The sequence below is a fragment of the Alternaria postmessia genome (assembly GCF_024291825.1).
Source record: "Alternaria postmessia strain BMP 2775 chromosome Unknown scaffold_11, whole genome shotgun sequence".
In the NCBI taxonomy this organism is placed as follows: Eukaryota; Fungi; Ascomycota; class Dothideomycetes; order Pleosporales; family Pleosporaceae; genus Alternaria; species Alternaria postmessia.
In genome coordinates this window covers 237,329-260,616 of record NW_026260084.1, presented here as the reverse complement: position 1 = coordinate 260,616, position 23,288 = coordinate 237,329, and the positions used below count along the sequence as shown (strand labels likewise).

Genomic DNA, 23,288 nt, shown 5'->3' with positions numbered 1-23,288 from the left:
GCGTGTCATGGGTGGCGCGTTGGTTGTCCAGGGCAACGGCGTTCTGGCCATGTTGACCGACACGCGCGCGCACGAGCAGCTCCACATGGATTTGGTGCACCACAGTCGACTGACACTTGGCCTGCATCTCCAAAGACGAAATAAACACAACCAAACATGGAGCCTCCGTCGCGACCCTCGAGTTCGTTGTTCGATGTCTTTCTGCGTCTGCGCCCATCCAACTCTGGGAGTGCGCGCTTCCTCAACGTCGAAGAGAGCGAGAGCAGCCATGCCACGCACATCACCATACAACCGCCTACCCAAGACAAGCGCAAGCGCGCTGTTGAACGATTCGCCTTTACACAAGTCTTTGAGGAAGATGCGCGACAAATGGATTTGTTCAAGGGCACTGGTGTGGTTCCCATGATTGAGGGCGTCATGGGCACACCAGGCCACCACGGGCGAGACGGACTGCTGGCAACCCTGGGCTGCACTGGATCGGGCAAGGTACATATAAATGGAAAAGAGCAGCCCAGACTTCTTGTACTGACGTGACCACAGAGCCATACGATCCTTGGTACCAAGTCCCAGCGCGGCCTCGTCCAGATGACGCTGGATACTATCTTCCAAGCATGCGACGAGCAGCTTGTACAGTCCTTCTATGGTGCTCCGGCATTCTCTTCACTGGCAGCAGCAGATGTGTCTGAAGCGCAAATGTTCACAGCAACCGCATACATCGACTCAATGTACGGTGACGAACAGTCCGGACGCTACTCACGAGCGCAGACCCCCATGGCAGTAAGTTGATACAGGAAGCTCTGCATGGCACTTTTCCACAAACAACAGCTAACAGACACAACAGGACTGTAGTATATTCTCCACAGGAAGCACGTACAAATCAAATAAGATGCCGCGTCCGTCAACGCTACCATCGTCGCCTTCTGTCGCCGACATCCAGATACCCACAGACCCCGACGCAGAATATGCCATCGTCATGTCCATGTACGAAGTATACAACGACCGCATCTTCGATCTGTTGAGCGGGAACACGGCAAAGAACAAGCAGCCAAACGTAAAACGAAGGGCTTTGCTCTTCAAGAATACTGAGAAAAGTCCAGATCGAAAAGTTGTTGCTGGTCTCACCAAGATCATCTGCGGAAGCTTCGAAGAAGCCATGATGGTACTGGAGACTGGTCTCATGGAGCGCAAAGTCACTGGTACTGGGAGCAATGCTGTGAGCTCGCGAAGCCATGGCTTCTTCCATGTCGAGATCAAGAAGAGGGCTGCAGAACGCAAAGGTCCCTGGTCAAGCAGTAACCTCACCATCGTTGACCTGGCAGGATCAGAACGCGCCCGAAATGCCAAAACTGCGGGCGAGACACTTGCCGAAGCTGGCAAGATCAACGAGTCCCTCATGTATTTGGGTCAGTGTATGCAGATGCAGTCCGATAACCAAGGAGGCTCTAAGGTACATATTTGTATCCATGTCTGTAATTCTTCGACTAACATGCGTCTAGAACATTGTGCCATTCCGTCAATGCAAGCTTACCGAACTGCTTTTCTCAAACTCATTCCCTGCCTCTGCCCGCCAAGCACAATCGCACCGCCAGCCTCAGAAGTCCATCATGGTCGTAACTGCAGACCCCAAAGGCGACTACAACGCCACATCTCAGATCCTTCGCTACTCAGCCCTGGCTCGCGAGGTCACCGTGCCGCGGATGCCGTCTACCTCAGACACGATCTTCTCTGGTGCGCCACACAAACGTCCTGGTACAGCTTCGTCAGGCCGCGCGACTCCTTCAGGCCGTACAACTCCTTCGGTCGTCATGGAAGAGCTCGAATATGCCAACGCCGAGATCGCACGCCTCACAGCAGAAATGGAAATCTTCGCCCTTCGCCTTTCCGAAGAGACAGCTCGCCGGAAAGCAGCCGAATCGTCTTGGGCCGCAGCCGAAGACCACATGGTGGACCTTGAACAGGAAATTCGCGACGAATGTTATCTTGAGATGGAAGCAGCCGTCGACCAAGAACGTCGAAGATGGCAAGCAGCCCTGGACAACGAGCAAGACAACCAGCAAGCACACATAGATGCCAAGGTCGACGTCGTCATCCGAGCAACAAAGGCACAGATGAAACAAGATATCAAGGTTTACGAAGACCCAGATCCAGAACTCAGAGACAGGGTCGATGAGCTGGAACGTGAAAACGAGATGCTACGGGCCAAGTTGGAAGCCAAAGAGCGTGAGACGCAGCAAAGATCTGCGAGCCCTGTGAAGAAGATGAGGATTCTTAAGAGTAAGAAGTGGGAAGATCCTGAACGCGCAATGGGCGGATTGAGCATCGATGATGAATGAGCGACGACGTTAACGGCTTCATGATGAGAGCATGCATGGATGGCGTTTACTGCATTATTGATCTTCTGGTATGGGTAATAGGGGTACTTTCAGACCTGTTTCTTGCTTAGCTATGTTTCTCGAGATACCACGCCTTTGTTTAATCGAATCTTGTTTCACTTTGACTACACGATCGTTGGATGATCGTGTCGTTGGATTGTATTAGTGTAAGCGTGCTTCAAGAGCGTCAGTCTGGTTCGAGTCAAACTTGCGCTTGCCCTATAGCATCAGCAATTAATCGCCCAATGTCATCTTCATCCATATCCGTGAGTTCTTCACCACTATTCTCTGCTAACACCTCTCCAGCAGTATCCTAGACTACTTTCTGTCCGTCCATAGCGTCCATTGTACCATCGGCGCCCATGCCCGTCCCGTCTCCCTTCCACCCATGGCTAAACACTTCAAAGTTGTCGTCGACGAGCCAATTCAGGTCTTCGCTCTCTGGGCGTAGTGTTCGTGCGAGTCCGTTGCCAGCTTTGGGGTAGTGTGCTGGCGGATCGGTGTCGTAACCATCGTCTTCTTCGTACTGGTTGCCGGCCAGGTCTATGGTCGTGCGCGGCTGGTGGCTGCTTTCGCCAAGGAGCTGTGCTTCTGCAGGGTCCATCTCCGAGTGTGAATGCGACGAGAACTGCGGTGTGTGATGTGTTGTTGTGTGGCCGTCTGGGGGCGAGGTCATCTGGGCGAGACTGAAGTTTGGTGGGGGTTGATAATTAGCATAGTGGTGGGTAGCGGAAGGTTGTTGTTGCTGGGGCATTTCCGACTTGATAGCGGAGAAGTTTGTCATGAGATTCTTTATGTTGGGGGGGAATATGGGCAGTTCTGGATGTCGAATTGTGGCTGTTAGGAGGAGGCCGACTAGTTGGTTTTGTGGGAGCGTATTGAAGTATGCGCGTTTCTGCTAGTATTAGCCTGTATCTGGCCTACGCTATGGCATACGCATACCTCATCTATAGTCAAGTCCTCGGCCGCGATCAGATTCTGTGCGCCTTCCACGACTGTCTGCTTGGCCCGTATACATGGTCCGCATAGCCACTCTTTCTCAAGCACAGTGACAACCTCGTTGTCGATTGGCGGATTGTGGCAGTATTGGTGATATGCGGTACTACACGCATCACAGAACACTATCCGGTTGTTGGACGGATCGGTCTCTCGATGACAGGTCTTGCACTTTGCAGCAAGTAGGGTCTTGGTCGACTTCCTCCGCTTAACGCCTTGAGCTGGCTCCGGAATAACGGGTACGAATGCGACGGGCTTGTTTATACTTCGGCCGGACTTGGTTCGTGTGGGTAGTGGAGTGTACGAGTCGGAGACATCGGAGTCGTCGTTGTCGTTCTACACCACGTTAGTATGCCGTCTCAAAGCACACGACAATGACTGACGTCGCTCTCCTCGTCGCTCTCGGAACGTTTCCGCTTGCCGCCTCTGCCCCCGCGTCCGCCACGCCCTCCACGACCCCGTCCGCGCCCTCTGCCAGATGCACGACCAGATGAAGGGCCCGAAGGTGATGCGCCAACTTCCGTCTTCAGTCCACTTGGTGTGCTGACTCTCCCCCCTCTTCCTCTACGTCCAGTACTCGCAGCCGGCGGAGGCGTTGGTAGTTTGTCGCTAGTAACATAACTCTGCAAGATCTCTGCCCGCTTCGCCTCGAAGGCAGCACTTCCGGCGGCATGTCCATTCTTTCCTTGGAGGCGTTCAAGAATCGCAGCGGTGGATGCCGAATACTGGGCAAAGTTTGGGCCTCCGGTAGCGCCGCTATTTGTGGGAAAGGTAGACATTTGTGACGACCATGTAGGTGGCATGGGCGTTGTCGATTGCGCTTCTGCATGTGGATGCGGAGGAGCGGACATAGTGGCTGCGCCGCCGATCGCATTTGGCGTGCCATTGCCAGCGCTCGGTTGGCCGTTTGGCGGATTTGGCGCATCCATCCTGCTCTAGCAAGCTCCGCGACTGGGACTGGGTAGCTAAGAATGATGCGATTGTGCTCGTTGAGCAGACGGATAGCCCGTTGCCGCATGACAATCACTTGGAGAGAAGCCGCGATTCTGGCCCAAGCTTCACGCTAACGAGTAAGACGACGTCGCGTTGCATCACTGGTCCGCCTCGCTTCTACTCTATAGTCTTCACCTCCAGCATCCCAATCTATATAATTAGAAACAAGGGAGACAAAGACGCTTGTCGGCAGAGTGGAGAATCACGGATGTCGCCAAGACCGCATGCTGTCAGAAAATTGTATGAATAATCATTTGAGCTGTCAGGTGCTATGTACTAGAGCGAGTGTTTGTTCATCGCTGGTAAACGTCAAAGTTGTGAGCGTTGATCAACTCCATGCCCTCCTTCCTATACGTATCCGGTTCCGCATAGCTCGTCACATTGGCGTCGAACACAAAGTCCATCGGATTAGCGTTATCGTACCGAGGCCACATGGGCTCTGTTCCATTGAAATCGTACGTCTCCCTCCACGAGTTGGGATCGAGATCATGGATAAAACTGACCCAGTTGCTGTTCATGAACCTTGAAAGGTCACGGTAGTTCTCGGTCTTGTTCTCGAATGGAGGAGTAGCAGCGGGCCGATATCCAACACCTTGTAGGTTGAGGAATACGAATGCGACTTCTTGGAAGTGCGTGACACCGACTGCAGCAGGGAGGCCAGCCGGGATCGCATTGAAGCGATAACAGTATGCTGACACATTGGCAGCAGCCCATGTCTGACATGTCAACCTACGATTGGCAATGAAGACTTGGTCGCCAAAGTATGACGCTGAGCGGCGAAACTGCGCTCCAAATGCCGGGCCTAGGGTGAGGTTACCCAAGCTTGCGATAACATTGACGGAAGGATCGTCAGGGTACGCTGCAAGTAGCTGCTCTGTCAGATTGGCAGGAACTCCGCTCGCCATGATGAAGGTACGAAGATCCTCGGTGGAGTTTACAGGCTGAGGGCTGAATGCTGTACCTTCATCCGAGTTGGCACCCGAGATAATTGGAACATGCACAAACTCGCCGGCTTCAAGCTGAAGAGAGGTGCGCTTCTGAATGAAGTCACCATCCAGGCAAGGCATGAAGTTCGTTATGTTGAAGGTCGGAGTTGTGGTGTTGAGAGCAGTGTTTAGCTGCTCAGCAGGCAACTGACGTAGACATTCGAGCGGACTGGTAGTGTTTGCACAGTTGGTTCGGCGAGTGAGCTCGCTGTACATGTCGGCATAGCCTACTGCTGGGTCCGGAAGAGGCCCGAAGTTGATGGGATTGCCACTCTGCATGATAGCACCACGGAAGAGCTTGTCGTCGCGTCCGCTGTAGGCTGTCAAGTGGAATCCAACGGATGCTCCACCAGCGCTCTCGCCATATATAGTCACTTGTTCGGGGTCGCCTGTTCCATGTTAACTCATGTACTCCGGACTTCGTCTTGAGCAGACATACCTCCAAAGGCTTCGATGTTCTCCTGTACCCATTGCAGCGCCAAACGCTGATCTCTCAGGCCCAGATTCAGGTTTCCGGTATCCCTGACTTCTTCGCTTCCACTCAGGAAGCCCCAGGCAGATAGTCGGTAGTTGATGCTCACACCAATGATGGGCTTTCCAATCTTTTGAGCATTCTCCACGGTAAACGAGAGGTTATAGCGCTGATCGACACCTCCTCCTTCGAAGAAGCCACCTCCATGTATCCAGAATGCGACTGGAAGTTTTTCATCCTCGCTGCATCCTGCCGGACGAACAACATTCAGGTACAGACAATCTTCCGAGACCTAGAAATGGGTAACGAGTCAGTTTAAGCCGAATCCTCGGTTAGTTTGACACCTACCGGATAGTTCCATTGATCAGAGCCATATCCGTAGCACTGTGATATTCGTCAGCCCAAATTCTTTACCATAGATCAAAACATATACCTCAGTAGAGTACTGCGTAGCCGGCTTCGTCTCGTCCCAGGTGGTGTTGAGGCCAACAGGATTTCTGAAGCGAAGACTGCCCACGGGCGGCTGAGCATACGGTATACCCAAGAAAAAGTCCTGATCATATTCGGCAGAGTGTATGCCGACATACGTTCCATTCTTCGTCTGAGCGGTTGGCACAGCAGCGTCGGAGACTGCTAGACCGAAGAACAGCGCGGTCGCTAGAGCTGCGTTGCGCAACATGACAGGCGATTGCAATGACTGGTGTGATCAACCCGGAGCATCGCTGAGGTTAGCCATGCTTTATACTGACAAGCTTTAGCTCGCTGTTGCTAAGTAGCCTCGTGACGGGGGCATAGTCTGTGTCGTACTGCGCGACTAGACATCTGCCGCTCCGTCTCGAATCCGGGGTATGACGGTATAAGCTCCAATAGTGAATATTCCCCGAATCGAGGACCAAGTATTGCGGGGATCATGACATCGTGACGCTTGTTGTTTTTCTCGCGAGGTGGAGCGATCCGGGGTTGCCATTGGACAGGCTCAGCCCGATGTTTGCCCGTGGGCCCCCAGATGTCTCCTAGCGTGGTTATCATAACGATACTGTGGGGTACAGAACATGGCAAATCCCAACGGCATTTCCCAGTCTGGAACTCAAATCTACCCCCGACGGTGAAATAGCATGTTCCTGTTGTCATTCTGGTTATCGTCTCTGGTTCACACTATTACTTGGGTACCTGCTCAGCGTCAGAGACGCCGTAGCTGAATGCAGAGTCTCTACTGCTGAGACGCGTGTGTCTGGCGAGAAGAGTACGAAAGGTTTCGGCAATTCCATCGGAGACACTATGGTATTCAGCCACCGGGAAACCACTCCCACTTCATGAGGCTCTTTCTAGGTTCGTACCGATTCAGCCTTCTTTTCTATTGCCAAGATACTTACTCGGTAGCATTGACAATTGTGCTCTCCATCCCTGTTCAGCTAGTCTTCCCTGTATCTTAATCTTCCTCTCCACTTCTCGGTGCAAAAGTCTTGTTGCCGCTTATCTCCACCTGGTAAGCAGCGCTCTCTCCAGCTTGACGCCGTTCAGATGTCATGGCATTTTAGCGGATCCGGCAGCTAGTCTTGGATGAGGCAGAAAACCAACAGCTAGAGCGTCCACAACGTTGGGCGGTATACCAAGGGTTCCGATAGCCTAGTCTCTCTAGCGTAGAGCCATGACTGCTACCACTACTGCCCCACGAACACCTGTTTGTTGTCAAACACTGTTGGGAAACGGCAAGTTCCCTTGAGCAAATTGCACAGCGCCAGTCCCCAAACACTTTGCGGCGGACTGCATGTACTCGAGATATGAATGTCGTGTGAAAGAATACTGATTTAACTAAGTGGTATCATCTAAAATATGCTATTATCCGCACAAGTGAACGGTCCGTTTAAGGTGCTATCAGGATCGTTGTAGATATCGATGAGCGCCTTCAGAGATGTGTATAATCCTCCCACCATCAGAAAGATGGTCATAAGCATGATGCCGTAGTTGACAACAGCCAGGGCCTTCTTCTGCGGTGTACTCCATTGCGTCTTCCAGTTCAGATGCAGCCAAAAGATGCTCGTGAGTCCAAACGTAAACCATGAGATAAAGATGGCGGACGAGATATTGAGAATCGACGAGAAGATTGGAATCGCGTTGGAGATGACGAAGGATACGATCCAGAACAAGGCGCCGAGGCCGATCCACAGAGTCCAGGTGAACGTGTTGTGGACGTTTACCTGCTCAGGCTTTGCAGCTCGCATAATAGTAATGTACTACGTTGACGTTAACTTATGGTTTCCTCTGTAGGACAAAATAGTTCTTACCATGAACTTGATGGCCGTAATGCCAATAATCAGACCAGTTCCCAGCACCGAGGGGATAAGAATGCCGTAAGCAATCTTGGCAGTCAATTCGGGAGCCGACCCGAGCGCGGGAGATGTGACTGCATTGCCTGCAAGGCCATAGATGACACAGGCGACTACGATGTAGATGACCACTTCGAAAGATTTCTGCATAAAGAGCGCAGGAGGGAAGTCTTTGGATGGGTCTCTCATCTCAGCCATGACACTGATGAAACTCTGGTTTCCGGCGAAAGCGAAAGCCACGTTCAGCAGAGCGTTTACGGCCTCGACGAAAGTCGGCTTCCCAACTAAATCTATCGAAACCTCGAATCCGGGTGGGGCGTTTGGTCCAGCAACACCAAGTGCAATCATAACGATTAGAACCGCAGCTACAATAGAGATCGTGCATACCCAGCTAGCGGCGGCGGCGAAAGAGAGCTTTCGTGGGATGCAGAGTAGCCAACAGAGGATGTGAGGAAACGCCAGGAAAGCCACCGTGCAGAGAGCATGGCGCGACAGCGTGTTGAGAGCCACCGATAGAGTAATGTTGGCGGAAGCGCAGATGAGAACAAGGTTGAAAACAAAGGCAATTCCGAGAAAGGTTTCGAATGGCTTGCCTCCGACGTATAATGCGCAGTCGACCAAGTTCGTAACCATGGGGTATCTTCGATAGAATTGGAGAAGGATGTATCCGCAGTAGGTTGTCAAGATACCAAATCCAAGGATTGCGATGATTCCGGGTATCAGGCCGAGCGTCTTCAAAGCGGAGGGCAAACTGAGGATACCAATTCCGACTTCGATCGTGATCAGAATGACGCACGCTCGCCATCGACCCAACGTACGGTAATTCTCTCCTGGAGTGTTTGGGTATTCTGTCGCCCCAGCGAATCCATCACCTGTCCATCCCGTGGTGATGTCGGTGTTGTGTCCGTATGCCTGCTCCATATCGTCCTTCTCCGATGCGGTCGTGTGAGAAGCAACATCGTCGTTCGAGGGCGCTTTGTGCTCTTTCTTAAGGAAGGCTTTCAGACCCATGGTTGAGATTTGGCCGTAACAACGGATTATGGGGTCTCAAATGATACTAGATGAAAGGTAACTTGGCAGCGAGAAGCGGCGAAGCTGGGTCTTTTGAACCTGCGCGCCTCCTGTATCGGACCTCTGGGTCATCATCCTAGGACGTAATGTGTGCTAGTGGCCGAACAGACCCTGGGAGATCGCCTCCCGGTGACTACTGCACACGTCGCCTTGAATTCTGGCTAACATAGTGCACATCCTACGGATCCACTGTCAAGCTTGCAATAGCGGAGTAAAGTTTGTGGGGGAAAGAGTACGATAAGGCTACATGCGGCATAGGCTTTTGAAAACATCGTCGCTGCATAATGCCAATGCAGAAGGGGTCTTGGAGTTTGATGAGGAGTGTGGGTCATCGTGAGTAATAGTGTGCGCTGAGATGTGACCGTGTCGTCCGATGCTCCACATATCACGTAAAAGTCTTCGAGAAATTCTTCGCGCCGGGATTGGCCGCTTGGCAACGTGCTTGAACCAGCCGAAGTGCGGTGCCAGAGCCGGTGGGACGTATGAACAGGTTGTAACACATGTTTGTCAGCATATATGTAGACGTCTGAGTGATGCAGTCGACAAAGCGACGCCATGTCAGCGGGATGGAGGTGGGACCAGGGCGGGCGCTAGCGACGCTAAGACGGTACCCTCTACAGGGCTGAGGCAGCAGAAGTCGACAATCAGAACCTGAGCACGCGACAGAAGCCGTATCACCCGCATCGCGTGCTACTATAGATATATGAAGATTTCTAAGTAACGGTAGTAGTGGACGACGGATTTGAAGGTACAACGAATTCGGTAGATGCCACTTGTTTGTCAAGACCTGTTCTGTGACTCTAAAACTTGCTCACCTCTCCGTCTTGTCCGTGTGATAACGGCATTGCTGTGGTTTGAAGTTAGGAGTTTGCTGTGTATTTAGCCATGAGTAGGACAGCTGCCGATATTTACTTCACTCTGCGTGCTTTTCAGTGGATTTCTAGATCCAGTGAAGACGTGGATCCGTATGGCAGTGGTTCAGGAAGCTATTGGCTGTTTACATGTGGCAGGCAGATGGCGTATCTAGGTGTGTAGCACTGGACCTGAAGTGATGGTGTTGCAAAAAGGTACAGCCGCCTTCTGGTTGGCCATATGCAGAGCGATGCAGGGCAACGGCTAGCTTCCTTGGCCGCCTATACATTAGGGTGTCTTACCCGAGTTCGATGATTGGTCTTTGTGTAGTGCACCATGTGCTAGATGTCGATATGAATATCATCTAAGGCTGAAAGCGATTATACAAGAGATGTTGCACCAAGAGAGGAGAGAAAAACATGATAACGATGACGTCGCTCCGTCTGGTTCACGCTTGATGTCACCAAAACGCAGGAGAACCGCGGAAACGGCTATGAGCGCCAAGTCACTAGCGCAACACTATCGCCACCGCCATGTGGGTCACAACTAGATGTAACAAGGTTCCCCGACGTGCTCCACGGTATCTTCGCGGGAAAATCAGCGGGTGTGTCTGTATTGAGTAGTCAGTGAGGTATCGAGTTGCGAGTGGAAAGGCGTTGTGCTGCATCGCCATGCAGAATGTTGATTGTAGATTGCAGGCAGGGTAATGTGCTCGCCAAGTCTGTCTAGTGCGCCTGCCGATCGTCCCGTCCTAGTGGCTGGCTTCCGTTGGTTGGACGGGCACCGACCAGAACTTTCCTCCTCCATTCTCCTCTCTGCATTCTTTGTACAGCACACCGCTATCACACAACTTCTGTTTCTAGCCACCGCGCCTTCATTTGTTTGCTTCTGGGTCTTTTTAGGTCAAACGCAGAGAAAGCTCTACTCACACAGCAAGCCACCTCCGAGCTAAAGGACAACTGCGTGTAGGCGAAGCCGTAAGAACCAAACCAGGTTGCAGAATGTCATTTCTTACCAAGAATCGAAGAACAAGTCCCCCCCAAGATGCCTCCGAAATCCGCGAAGATCAATTTCCCGCTGCTCAGCTCGGTCTCCTAGGTATGACTTTCTACGTCACTGACACTAGTTGTCACTAGCCTGAGCCTCGCACTGACAGTACATTCCAGCACTGGTTCGAGTCGCAGAACCAATTGCTCTCACTTCCATACTTCCATACGCATGGAAACTCGTCACCAACTTCCAGGTTGGCTCCGAAGCGAATGCACCGTTCTTCGCCGGTCTGCTCATCTCCGCCTTTTCGCTCGCTGAGGCATGCTCGGGCATGTACTGGGGCTCAGTCTCCGATCGCATAGGTAGAAAACCCGTTGTTATACTTGGGTGTCTAGGAACAATGTCTTCTTTGCTACTTGTTGGCTTAGCTCCTAATTTCTGGGTCGCCCTTCTGGGTCGGATCATCGGCGGTGCGCTTAATGGTAACATCGGCGTTATCCAGACCATGGTGGGAGAGTTGGTCAAGCGACCCGAACATGAACGTAAGTTCCAACGCCTGCTTCTGTTAGATGTTACTAATTAGCAAATAGCAAAGGCGTATGCGGTCATGCCGTTTGTATGGAGCATTGGTACTATCATAGGCCGTAAGACCTCACCCATCCATCGTCCCCTAGTCACCTATACTGACTGCTCTAGCATCGATCGGCGGATATTTTGCTGAGCCCGCTCGAAACTTTCCATCTGTCTTCAGCCCCACTGGTCTTTTTGCCAAGTTCCCTTACCTACTTCCAAACATTATCTGTGCCTCTCTACTCCTACTCTCTATCTTGATGGCATATTTCCTTCTAGAAGAGACTCACCCAGACAAGCAGCCTCGAGGTTATTTCGAACAATACGACCCAGCCGTTGCAGAGACGCCGCTTCTCCCAGCCCAGGGTGCGACAGCTGATGCAGCCGCAAACTTGACAGCAGATTCTTACGGCACTTTCAACGCCGTAGAGGTTGAACACGACGAAATCTGGCGTGTGCGCTCTAACGGAGACTGGGTAGAATCGCCAACAGATGAGAAGGTCTTCACACGTCCAGTCATCTTATTCGTCGTAGCACTGGGAATCTTCACGTACCATTCTGTAAGTCCAATAGATATCCCAACATGAACAACCGGCTGATGTGAATTTAGATGACATACGATCACCTACTTCCCATCTTCCTCCAGGACAAACGCGCTGACAGTGATATGAATGCATTGGACATCTCGCCTTCTTCTTTGGGCGGTGGCCTTGGTATTCCTATTCAGAACGTGGGCATTATCCTTTCCCTTAACGGCATCATTCAGCTCGCGATCCAGGGCTTCGTCTTCCCTCTATTGGCGGATTGCTTTGGTGTATGGCGCCTGCTCCTCGTGGTTACGCTCGCACATCCGATTGCATACTTTATTGTTCCCTTCCTGCAGCTTCTACCCGAAAACTTGCTCTACCCCGGTCTGTTCGCTTGCCTGACCGTGCGAAATCTGACATCGATCCTGGCCTTCCCACTTCTCCTGATCATGATCAAAGAAGCTACGCCCGACAGGTCGCATCTCGGAAGAATCAACGGACTAGCAGCGTCGACAGGTGCTGCCTGCCGTACAGTGGCGAGCCCTATTGCTGGCTTACTCTACGGTCTATCTATTGAGCTACACTTCACACCCTTGGCCTGGTGGGGTTCCGCCCTGGTCGCAATCTGCGGAGCTCTCCAGGTGCCATTCCTGAATCGCGCCGCGCACGAGTGTCACGCTCGTGTTCGTAACGTAGCTAGCGACTATCTTACCAAGGAACGTCGTCGGAGTGAAGTAGTGCACATTGTGGTCGAAGACGAATAGTTATGGAGGCAGCAACTTTCCGGACATAGCGCGTAGACGCGCAACCATAGATTGGAGTATTATGTTCTCGCCCACTCGTTTTTGCGCATAAATTAGTCCTGCGAAACGCGATTCATCTTCAAGGCGTTTTGGGAGCAACGGCAAAGATACCAGAATTGTGCGGATATCAGTGCTGTGCATTGGGGGTTTGGCGTTCACTGCATTTACATCGGTGTAGATCACGGTAGAAATTTGCAAATGTCTACGTTCCATGAACATAGCAATACGACAGGTTCCTTCTTGCATAACTTTCCCGTGGCTGTCATCGTCGGATGCGTTACTAAAGAGACTGGGGTAGTCTTAGCATAATGTCAGTATTTCATGCGGAGTTCAATTCTTGAAACGACTGGGTTGTCATGGACTTGGGGAGTACAAGAATAGCAACGTGTCAGGGCTCTCCGAAGGTACAACCCGACAATGTACCGAAGCAGCGAGGTACAATCGGAACTGCCTTCGGCGGAGTTCTCTGTACTGTGTTTCTTGATGATAATCTGAAAGCTTTGAGGATGATCCATGAGCCAATGTAACGAACGTCTTGCAGTTGTGTACAAAATCTCCTCTCATGTCGCATCCTCTTACAACGTGGCTTGTGGTAAATTGCAGCCTTAAGATGCCGTCATTCTTGTTCAGGAACTATTGTCCTGCGTCAGTGTTCCGAACGCTGACACCGCCACTTCCGCGTTCACGACATCTCTGTGGCCTGTTCCACATGCTGCAAGGTACCCGTGCGCCATGTCTCCAAAGCTTGTCAGTCCACCCCTGCACCATATGCGATATTCTGAGAGCTATGCAACCTCTATCTGGCAACCAGATTACCTTCCGAAGGACGTTCAATATTGATTTGCAGATGGATAGTGAGTGGTGCGCGGGTGATGAATCGCGCATGCCCCTCCATGCCTCGGTCTTTCTCGCCCGAACTTCAGTAAGAACAACGCTGCCAGTACTCCGAGCTTGATAAGCTGGCAGCTCTATCGTGGCTTTCAACGCTCTTCTTCATGCTACCGTCCTTCTAATATTGCAAACAAGCCTTCGAGACGCGGGCTCTCGATGGACCTAGGATCCATGTCGCGCGAAGCTTGATGTTCCTCACGCTGGTTGGCTACTGCAAGGGCGCAATGGCGGAACAGCCGTGAAACACGCTCGTGCATGTTCCTTCAGAACGACAGCTTCACGACTATAGTTAGTGGCGGGATTGGCTCGAACGGGAGATACAGATGACGGAGAATAGCTTGGCTAGGCAATACGGATCTAGACGGATGCAGGGCAAGGGACTGGCGGGCCAGACACACGAAGAAAGCAAATATGGAACCCTCCAGATGCCCGTATATATCGATCCCTTAGTGTCTCCGCGGTACCGCTACTGAAGTTGATCCGGGAGGCAACAGAGCATAGATGTGACGACTCGTCGACAGTTTGCGGCTCTGCGTTTGTTCGAGAATGTGGACATCGGGCCTCACCCAGTCGTGAGAGTATTGAACAATATACTTGACGCTGCTGGCTTGCCGATGTACAACCTCTTCACGTCATTGGCTCGTACCTGCATGACAGTCTACTCAAGCCTGCTATTTAGGGCGTTTCGGAAGCGCCCCTGTTGCCCTCGCTTACAACATGCTCACGCCAAAGCCGTTCGACTAGGCTCCACAACCTCTACCCAGGCCATCTTGTAACCGACGACACTATTGCCATGTGGACCTGCAGAGCGCGCGACAAAGACGGACATGGAGGCCCCTTGGGCGACTCGTTCTGATCGTGGCTGAGCAGACGAGTCGGAGGCTGTCGGCGGACCAATCCTTTGGAAATGTTTCGAGCTGGCTTGTTTCGAACGAGCGTGGTGGTAGAAGTATATCTTCCTCCATTGTCCTTTCTCCTAGTGTTTCTACACACTCTATCTTCTTAATTACAGCATTGAATTTGCTGCTACTTTCGCTTACCAAGGCGAACAAAGTCACACTCTTTCGACTTTGCCGTCTTGTCAGACCGTCATTCGTTCAAGGTCCAACTACAACATACTTTATCTTTATTGCAGCTTTTGAATTTGAACTCGACTTCCATATTTCACCATGAAGTCCACATACGCTCTTTTGGTCACTGGCCTCGCAGCCCAGCAGGCCGCAGCACACTGGAACTTTTTCGACAACTACGGCACACCCAACTACAGCAAGAACGTTTGCGACGACAAGCAGAAGGGTGGCTTCGACTGGTCGGATCTTACAGATGGTCAGTCCGTCGGCAACTATGGTGATTTTGACTTCTCTGGAGGATGGAAATGCTCCAACTCCTTCGGCAAGCGGGACTCCATGAGCAAGCGGACGTTTGGAAACAAGTGCATCAAGAACACCGTTCGCAAGGACAAGCCAGCCGCATTCGGCTGTGCCCAGCGTGGTTTCTCGATCACACACATGGATGTTTCATCCGAGTTCGACGCTGAAATTGAACTCCATTACAAGATGGAGGACGGATCTCTCTGCAAGCAACACACCAGCTGCTCGGCCGGTGGATCGACGTTGCAGAACACACAGTGCGGTGGCGCCAAATCCGTCGAGGTCTACCTTGGCTCCCACTACAAGGGCGAGAAGGAGTCTTGCGAAATCGGTTTCCACAACATTGGTTTTGACTGCAATGCTGAGAAACCATACACTACTCCCACCCCACCTGAGGTTCCCTCTACTTCAAGCGAAGTTGTATCTTCCACCATCGTCGAGTCATCCACTGCTCCAGCTTCCAGCGTTATCTCCTCCGCTGTCGAGACCCCTGCTTCCTCTGTGGTCGAGACTCCTGCATCGTCTTCTGCCGTTGAGACACCCGCAACCTCTGCCAACGAGTGCGGACAGTATGGCGAGGCATGCAACACACCTGTTGAGACACCTCTCTCTTCCACTGCTCCTTATGCCAACAGCTCTATGCCCGCCTACACTCCTCCGGCTTCTTCAGCCGTCGAGATTGAGTCTTCCTCTGTCGTCGAGGTCTCCAGCACCCCTGTATCGATCCCTTCCATTAGCACTGCTACTCCTCAACCGGAGTCTTCCACCGCTGAGGTACCATCTACATCTCAGAGCTCTATTGCTGCTGGTTGCGGTTACGGAGAATCTTGCGAGCAGTCTTCAATCGTCGCATCCTCAACGGCCGCGTCGTCGGCTGTTGTTTCATCTGCTGTTGTCACTTCTACTGTCCCTAGCTCTGGAACTCCCCTCCCTGCTACCAGCTCCGCCGCTCCTCAGCCTTCCAGCCCTAGTTACCCTCCTGTCGACATCACAGACTCGGTCCCTAAGTGCATGAACTCGTGGCTCCAGATTTCGGCCCCAGATTGCAAGGACAACACCGATTCCAACTGCTACTGTGTCAAGCCTGAATTCACTAAGAACGTCATTGACTGTATCTCAGCTCGCTGTGGTAGCGATGACGAAATCAGCAAGGCCCTTCAATACTTCATCGGCATCTGCGCTGAACACGTCCCCAAGAACCCCAGCATCGTCGATGACTGCCCTTCGTACATTCCCTTGAACCCTACTCCTGCCGCCCCATCTGGTGGTGCTTCTACTGGTGTTGCTAGCAGCAGCGAGGTTCCAGAGGCCGCTGAGAGCAGCTCCATGGCTGCCCCTCCCGCTGGTGGCGAGAGCTCTGCTGCTCCCTCTGCCCCTGCTCAGGACACATCCAGTGCATACGGCCCTGGTTACCCTGGTGAGACACCTGCTGTTCCTACCCAGGGTACTACGACCGTCCCTGCCGGTGAAACTCCTGCGATTACCACTGTCGTCTCCTCTGCAACCATGACTCAGGTTGTTGGCACCACCACTCCTGCCCCTGAGACTCCTGCTGCAGAGACTCCATGCACCACCATCACCTTCGGTACCACCACACTTACCGTCCCACAAGTTCACTTCACCACCCAGACCAACTCTGCCGGCGCCAACCCAACTGAGCCTGTTGCCCTTGTGCCTGGCACTGCTGAGCCTGCTCAGACCCCAGCTGCCACCACACCCGCTGCTGGTGGTGCTCCTTACCCCATCCCCTCCACCATGGGCACTGCCACTGTTCCTATCGGTACTGCCACCGGTACTGGAGCCATCCGCCCTTCTTCGCCAGCTGAGTTCACTGGCGCTGCCTCGCCTTTCACCGTGGTGCCCAAGGGTGCTCTATTCGGTGCTGTTCTTGCCTTCCTCGCCTTTTAGATGCTATACATTGTAATATGGTGTAGCTTTATCTCTTTTGTTTCGCTGTTTGTATCGAGCTACTGGTGCCTTAAATGATGCACAATTCGTATCCGAGGACTCGAATCTGTAATGCAAGCGTTTCCTTTAAGCCATAGAGTATATAGAAAAGTATACCACGAGTGATTTACAGACTTTCACACGATTCTTGAGTTCCGTTATGATTGAAGTCCATGTTGCTCGGAGTTGACGGCAACAAGGCACTGCATGGGTTCGCATGTGAATAAGATGGGGCAGAGGGCTGTGCCGAGGTCCGCTACGCGGATCATAGGCGCAGCATTCAGGGATCATCGTCATATGGCTAGCTTCCCCAGACTCTCTAATGACAACAACATCCCCTCAAACTATGGTCCTGACACATACAACCGAAGACGCCCAGTATGTCGTCGTCTGGCGCATCGCAGCCCACGCCGCCCAGTAAAGCACAAAGCGTCGATCCAATATTGCGCAATGCGCTCCGCTACACCATCTCGGCCAAGGAGTATCAGTTGCTGCACCAGTACCTCCTTTCGCGCGCACCCGTCGTGAAGAAGCGCACTATACATCCTAAGCGATACGACGCGATTGTCAAGGGTCCGGATGACTACAACGTAGCCGCATTCCGCGCTGCACTGCGGTTGGGCGTTGTGACCTTCTCGGGGCTGAAGGCATGGGAAGTGATTAGCACGAGGCTCCTTTCGCGGGGAACAGCGAAGAGGTAGGTCCGGTCCCGCTTTGTATCTGAACAAGTCGCATTAATGCTGTGGCAGGAGTCAACCTAGGACATCGGTCCTCAAGTCACCCAACGTGCGCCTCAGCAGCTCCCTCGCCCTCATACTGCTATTCCACCGCCTCCTACGTCGCTTCTTTCTGCGCATCCGTGAAAGCCTACTCAGCCACGAAGGCAAGTCGTTCCGGCGACGAAACCCGCGCATATCTCGTTCCTTGACGTCGAGGTTGGCACCGGCCATTGGATCCAGCTTGGCGGGGTTCTTCCTCGCAGTGTACCCCGGGGACCAACTGCGCGTAACAATTGCGATATACATAATGACAAGAGCTCTGGAGTTTGGCTACAATTACTTGGAGGAACTAGGATACTTCAAGAACAAACCAACCTGGCTTGGTTCCTGGATGATAATGCCAGTGGCATGTGGACAATTACTGCACGCATTCGTCTTCGACCGTGACTGTTTCCCTTCTGGCATGGGCGATCACATATTGAAGAACTCACCAGAGTACATACAGAAACGACCGAAAGACTACCCAAGCACGGCGCAGTGGCCAGGCACGTTTGATATTGTGGACAACCTAGCCGACATCTCGCGGCAACGCTGGCCAGCTTTCGTATCACCCATCCTCTTCCCCAATGCAGAAACGCTACCAAAACGCCTGTCGTCCATCTCTCCCATAACCTCTCCTGCACATCCAGCCATCAAGTCCTTGTCGTGCGCCTTACTCCACCCACAAGATCCTTCCTGTCTGCGAACCTACGTCCAGTACTGGATCCAAGCCTTTCCCAAAATCGCCCGTTTTTTCACTCTCTTCTTCGCGGCTATGAGCATCACAAAGTACAAAGCTTTCCTCTCCTCGCCCGTCGCCTCATTAAACAATCTCGCCAAACGCGTACTGCGCATGTCGCTCTTCCTCTCTGGTGCTATAGGAACGAGTTGGGGCTCTATTTGCCTCTTCCAGAACATTCTGCCCCGGACTTTCCTCTCCACCCAACGCTGGTTCCTAGGTGGTTTCCTCGGTGGCCTATGGGCTTTCTTGGAGAGGAAAGGTGGGCGGAGTAATTTCCTATATACAGCCAGAATGTCGATTGATTCACTATGGAAAGTGGGTGTCAAGAGGAGATGGTGGAAGGGCGTGAAGAATGGAGACGTACTGCTTTTTGTTGTTAGTTTGGCAACTGTTAATGCTTTGTATGAGGTGTCGCCACGGGCGGTTAACAGTGGTGTTGCGAGGAAGGGATTAGGTGTGTTGAGGGGTGAGGGCTGGGTTGACAGAGCAGTGGTGCCGACTGAAGGTAAGGGCAAAGAAGGTGCTGACCAGGAGTAATGATATCCAGCTGTTTTGTGTACGAATACTTTGAATACTGAACATGGTGATGGTGCATTTTGAATCTCAAGGTATATATGTAACGTGCTGAATTGGCATACAAGTAATGACTGTCATAACAAATTCGCTCCAAAAGGACTGAACAATCTTGAGTGGGGTATAACAAGGCTTTTGAAGCCAGACAAACACACTGAGTCGCTTCTTCCATCTCCTACCATTACATCCACCGCCTTCTTTCCCTCCTCGTGGTAATATCACATGTGACATCAAGCCATCTTCATACTCTCGGCGCTCTCGGCCAGCTCTGCCCTTTCACCACCATAACTCTTCGGTACACCCTTACCCAGCTCGGCGGCAAGCTGATTTCCATAGCTCAGCACCACAAACTTCTTGCTCGTCTCCTTGGCCACAACCAACTTCATTGCGTTAAACAGCCAACCCATGACCACGGGTACGTTGACGAAGAACTTCCTGCTCAAGGTCTCAGGGTAGTGACGTCCTAGTATTTCAATGGTCTTGTTGGTTGCCGTCTTGACAAGGGGGTCGCGGCGCAAGAAAGAGACTTGAAGGTAGTCGTGGATTTGAAATCCTTGGTATGGGTCTGGACCTTCTCCGAAATTGGGGATGGGCGTCGTAGCGGCGGGGAGGTTGAGTGCTTGGACGGACTTTTCCATAAGGCCCACACGCCAGCGGAGGAAGCTGTAATGTTTCTGTTAGAATGGTTCCACTTATGGCATTAGGAGCAGAAAGAACATACCCATCTAGATCACCAAATGTAGCCTTGTTGTCCTTCACAGCTCCATAGATGTTGAAAGTAACAATATCCTTCTTGTTGGGACTCTCCGGCACGCCCTCGACCTCCAGCACGTATCCTAGCCCATCGAACTTGCTCTTCTCGAATGTCTCCCCTGCCGCCTTGGTCGGATCGAACTCCTTTCTCCACTTCAGCGTATCCAGTAGCTGTGACTTCGCTTTCTCCAGATCGTTTTGGTTGGCTCGGAGGAACTTTTGTAGTATGAGCTTGGTATGGAAGGGTTTTGATTTGCTGAGCTCTATGCCATAGACTTCTCCATGCTGGGCTTCGGTAACGAGGGCTTCGAAAGCATCGTAGAACTTGGTGAGTGGGTGATCGGGCGCCGTCTCTGGCCAGAAGGGTCCCTGAGTGGGCGCTACGGTGTCGGCTTCGGGTTCTTTCTGTTCCACAGGTTTGGCTTCGCTGTGTGCGGTTTCGGGCGCCACGGCATTGGCTTGGGGAGTGACGTCTGCTTCCTTGTTCTCTTCTTTCTTTTCGTCGACAGAGAGATCGGCTACTGCCGCGGTGGCATTGTCGATAGCCTCCCCTCCATCGTTCTTGTCGTTAGACCCAGCCACAAGATCAGGCTCCGGCTGTTTCTCCAGACCCGCTCCGCTAAAGAGACCGGCCCCCTCCGTAGGTGCCGTACTCGCGTCCTCGGGCTTCGCTGCCATCTTTCTTTACTTCGCAAATGGGCGTGTGCTAGTCGGGCTGCCAACGTTGTGTTTGGAGAATTGTTTCAGGAATGCGGAGGCCGATCCCTAAACTCCGGAACCGCGATGCGCGTCCTCACGTGTCTGAAATCGATATGCGATTGTACATCAGCTGCACACACCGCTCCAGATTTATGGCCAGTATAACTCAATTAGTTCTATGTACGGAATTTGTTCGACAGGAAAGCTGCGTGACGTTCGCCCCATGTTCGTAAAAACAAAAAGGTCTTTGCCTATAACAAAGCGTGCACATGATGTTTAGCTAGGACAAGTTCCTCCGTAGCAGCCTAATCCAAGTATGCATTTACCACGATCAAGAGTCTATTTGAATAGATTCTGTGTATATGCAGTGTGTACTAGGAGTTCCATGTTCACTGTCAATGTACTTTTGCGAACAGTCAAGGTTCAGTAGTAGTTTAAATATTTTCATTATAAATAACAAACTACATAATCGCGCTGTACTTCCAGACAGGCACCTCTATTAAATTCACTTCGTCTCCTGCTGTACACACCTTGTTCAATTCCATCGGCGTGTGACAACGGCTGAGAAGGAAGGAAGAATGAGTAGTGGCGATGCACGATACGAGCGTCACCTGCGACTGACAGTCAGCATATAATGTCCGTCGTTGATTTGAACAAATAAAGCAGTTGAAGAGAGCAATCAGTCGAAAGATGAAAAGTCTCGAATGTTTTTTCAATCAGTGAGGCGAGCCCCGTCTGAGTTAGCATGAATTGGTGTTCATCATAGCATGGAAAAGAAGAAGAAAAAAAGACGTGGGTAATGTACCTTTGCACTGCGCAGCTGACAGCTGAATGATGAGTTACTTCAATACTGTATTTACCTAGAGCAATGTCAGTAACAATTCAGACAGAAGACGTTTTGACTAGAGCTCGGGTATGGGAAGAGATTCAGGTAATCGAACTAGTTTATTCCCCACGAAGTGGTCGGTATTTGATAATACATTTGTTGCTCATCATCTAAGGATGGATGCTGGGGTGCGAGGGATGTGGTCTAACCTTTTGGATCATAACGCAGCCCACGAAGCCTTTGCCGTCTGGACAACGCTATGACGAGGTCTGCTATCGCTTGTAACCAACGACCATAGAGGATGTGCGACAGGCGTAAGACTTCGTGGGGCTACGGACCGCCATGAGCGGTGGCGCTTCGCAATGCGCATCATCGTCGCGAAGTCATACTGCGACGGACAACTGCGAGACCCTTTATAATTTGTTAGCGTTGGTCCCAGCAGAAGTTGCAGTAACAAATTGGTAGATGTTGCGAACGATCAGTATTCTCGTTTGGCTTGAGTGGTCGGATCACCATAGAATGTATGATAGGGGCGACACAAGTGTTCATCATGATAACAACAGTAAACAGAGAGAGGGAGGGTATGATGACTTACCAATAGTTGGGCGCGTTGTTGGAGTGAGAAGGGAAGCAGCGAGCGCAACTTTTGTATGGGAACTTTTCGCGGCGGTGTTTCGTTTCGCCGAGCGGATCGTGGTCCAAGCTTTCATCCATGCGGCTCTCTTGCTCATGGACGCGCTCCACCGTTGTTCCTCGGTCGGCACCTACGCGCTTCCTTTCTACATCAACCCACCACGACGAAACTCCATTTGCACCCTCACCCAACATGGTCGCCTCAACCTCGGCATCTTTTGAGAACTTTGTCAAGCAGACAAGGGAGAAGAAGAAGAACGAAGCCCTCGCGCAGCAGTTCCTAGGCGGAGCCAACCGAGGACGGAAAGCGAACGCATCAGGCGCTGGTGGACGGTCGCGCGTCGAGTCCGAGAAGCCTTCATTGCTCAGCCGGATAAACGGGGGTGCCGGCGTCCAAAAGCGATCATCGAGCGCAAAACCAGCGGGCAGCATCGAGGGGAAATGGCAGCATGATCTGCATAAGCTGAACAATCCCCGTGGCGCAGCCAACAACAGAAACACCCTCGCTCGGACGGCTTCAGCATCGCAGGTTGAGCGCAACAGTAGGACGTACGGCAAATTTGCTCCCGTTATCGGTCAAGGTGCAGCAGGCTTCAGCATTCGAGGTGTTGCGACTGGAGGCCCGTGTACCGTCATCGCGAGCAACTTTGCACCTGGAACCACAGCCGCGGATATCGAAGCCGTCATGAGCCCAATTGGCGGAGAGACGCTGGGCTGCAGACTTTTGTCTTCCAACCCGACCGTCATGGTTGAACTACAGTTTGCAAGCAGAGACGGGGCCGAGAATGTTATTGCAACATTCAACAACCAGAAGGTCAGTCGTCTGGCGTGCATATTGCTGGGCTGGACTAATCAGAACAACAGGCTGATGGAAGACTACTCTACGTCTACATGAAGGATGTTCCTGCGAGCACCCACGTAGCGCAACCCCGAGCACCGCCCGCTCGCCTGACACAATCCATGGATGACATGGACGTTGATACCAACGCGGGCGCACAAACCGGTAGCTACCAAGATGGCCGATTCGGCTTCAGCGACGCTGGTCGCAGGGAACCACCGCGCGGTCCCCGCCGACGATACTAGAGCTTAAGCATCAGCGCACATCTTCTTCGATTTCCCCTGTACGATACCCTTTCA

At 52.1% G+C, this 23,288-nt stretch overlaps 9 protein-coding genes across 9 annotated transcripts; 5 read left to right on the top strand and 4 right to left on the bottom strand.

Annotated features, from left to right (window-relative positions):
• Positions 1-156: 156 nt before the first annotated feature.
• Positions 157-2,333, top strand: J4E82_002765 (uncharacterized protein; the record flags this gene model as incomplete). The annotated part of the gene is made up of 4 exons (XM_051729062.1): positions 157-486; positions 541-777; positions 842-1,447; positions 1,497-2,333. 4 exons carry the CDS (start codon positions 157-159, stop codon positions 2,331-2,333), a joined length of 2,010 nt encoding a protein of 669 aa, XP_051591154.1.
• A 352-nt stretch (positions 2,334-2,685) lies between these two features.
• J4E82_002764 (uncharacterized protein) lies at positions 2,686-4,147 on the bottom strand (the record flags this gene model as incomplete). The annotated part of the gene is made up of 3 exons (XM_051729061.1): positions 2,686-3,267; positions 3,315-3,704; positions 3,752-4,147. 3 exons carry the CDS (start codon positions 4,145-4,147, stop codon positions 2,686-2,688), a joined length of 1,368 nt encoding a protein of 455 aa, XP_051591153.1.
• Positions 4,148-4,654: 507 nt separating this feature from the next.
• Positions 4,655-6,498, bottom strand: J4E82_002763 (uncharacterized protein; the record flags this gene model as incomplete). Its single annotated transcript, XM_051729060.1, has 4 exons — positions 4,655-5,736; positions 5,787-6,111; positions 6,168-6,203; positions 6,253-6,498. The coding sequence occupies 4 exons, from the start codon at positions 6,496-6,498 to the stop codon at positions 4,655-4,657; spliced, it is 1,689 nt and encodes a 562-aa protein (XP_051591152.1).
• A 1,147-nt stretch (positions 6,499-7,645) lies between these two features.
• On the bottom strand, positions 7,646-9,157 carry J4E82_002762 (uncharacterized protein; the record flags this gene model as incomplete). The annotated part of the gene is made up of 2 exons (XM_051729059.1): positions 7,646-8,053; positions 8,105-9,157. 2 exons carry the CDS (start codon positions 9,155-9,157, stop codon positions 7,646-7,648), a joined length of 1,461 nt encoding a protein of 486 aa, XP_051591151.1.
• Positions 9,158-11,070: 1,913 nt separating this feature from the next.
• On the top strand, positions 11,071-12,920 carry J4E82_002761 (uncharacterized protein; the record flags this gene model as incomplete). The annotated part of the gene is made up of 5 exons (XM_051729058.1): positions 11,071-11,167; positions 11,236-11,601; positions 11,650-11,703; positions 11,756-12,189; positions 12,240-12,920. The coding sequence occupies 5 exons, from the start codon at positions 11,071-11,073 to the stop codon at positions 12,918-12,920; spliced, it is 1,632 nt and encodes a 543-aa protein (XP_051591150.1).
• A 2,099-nt stretch (positions 12,921-15,019) lies between these two features.
• Positions 15,020-17,128, top strand: J4E82_002760 (uncharacterized protein; the record flags this gene model as incomplete). Its single annotated transcript, XM_051729057.1, has 3 exons — positions 15,020-16,086; positions 16,135-16,711; positions 16,766-17,128. The coding sequence occupies 3 exons, from the start codon at positions 15,020-15,022 to the stop codon at positions 17,126-17,128; spliced, it is 2,007 nt and encodes a 668-aa protein (XP_051591149.1).
• A 419-nt stretch (positions 17,129-17,547) lies between these two features.
• On the top strand, positions 17,548-19,204 carry J4E82_002759 (uncharacterized protein; the record flags this gene model as incomplete). The annotated part of the gene is made up of 2 exons (XM_051729056.1): positions 17,548-17,864; positions 17,917-19,204. The coding sequence occupies 2 exons, from the start codon at positions 17,548-17,550 to the stop codon at positions 19,202-19,204; spliced, it is 1,605 nt and encodes a 534-aa protein (XP_051591148.1).
• Positions 19,205-19,470: 266 nt separating this feature from the next.
• Positions 19,471-20,671, bottom strand: SFH5 (Non-classical phosphatidylinositol transfer protein (PITP); the record flags this gene model as incomplete). The annotated part of the gene is made up of 2 exons (XM_051729055.1): positions 19,471-19,903; positions 19,962-20,671. 2 exons carry the CDS (start codon positions 20,669-20,671, stop codon positions 19,471-19,473), a joined length of 1,143 nt encoding a protein of 380 aa, XP_051591147.1.
• Positions 20,672-22,344: 1,673 nt separating this feature from the next.
• On the top strand, positions 22,345-23,234 carry J4E82_002757 (uncharacterized protein; the record flags this gene model as incomplete). Its single annotated transcript, XM_051729054.1, has 2 exons — positions 22,345-22,965; positions 23,016-23,234. 2 exons carry the CDS (start codon positions 22,345-22,347, stop codon positions 23,232-23,234), a joined length of 840 nt encoding a protein of 279 aa, XP_051591146.1.
• Positions 23,235-23,288: the final 54 nt, after the last annotated feature.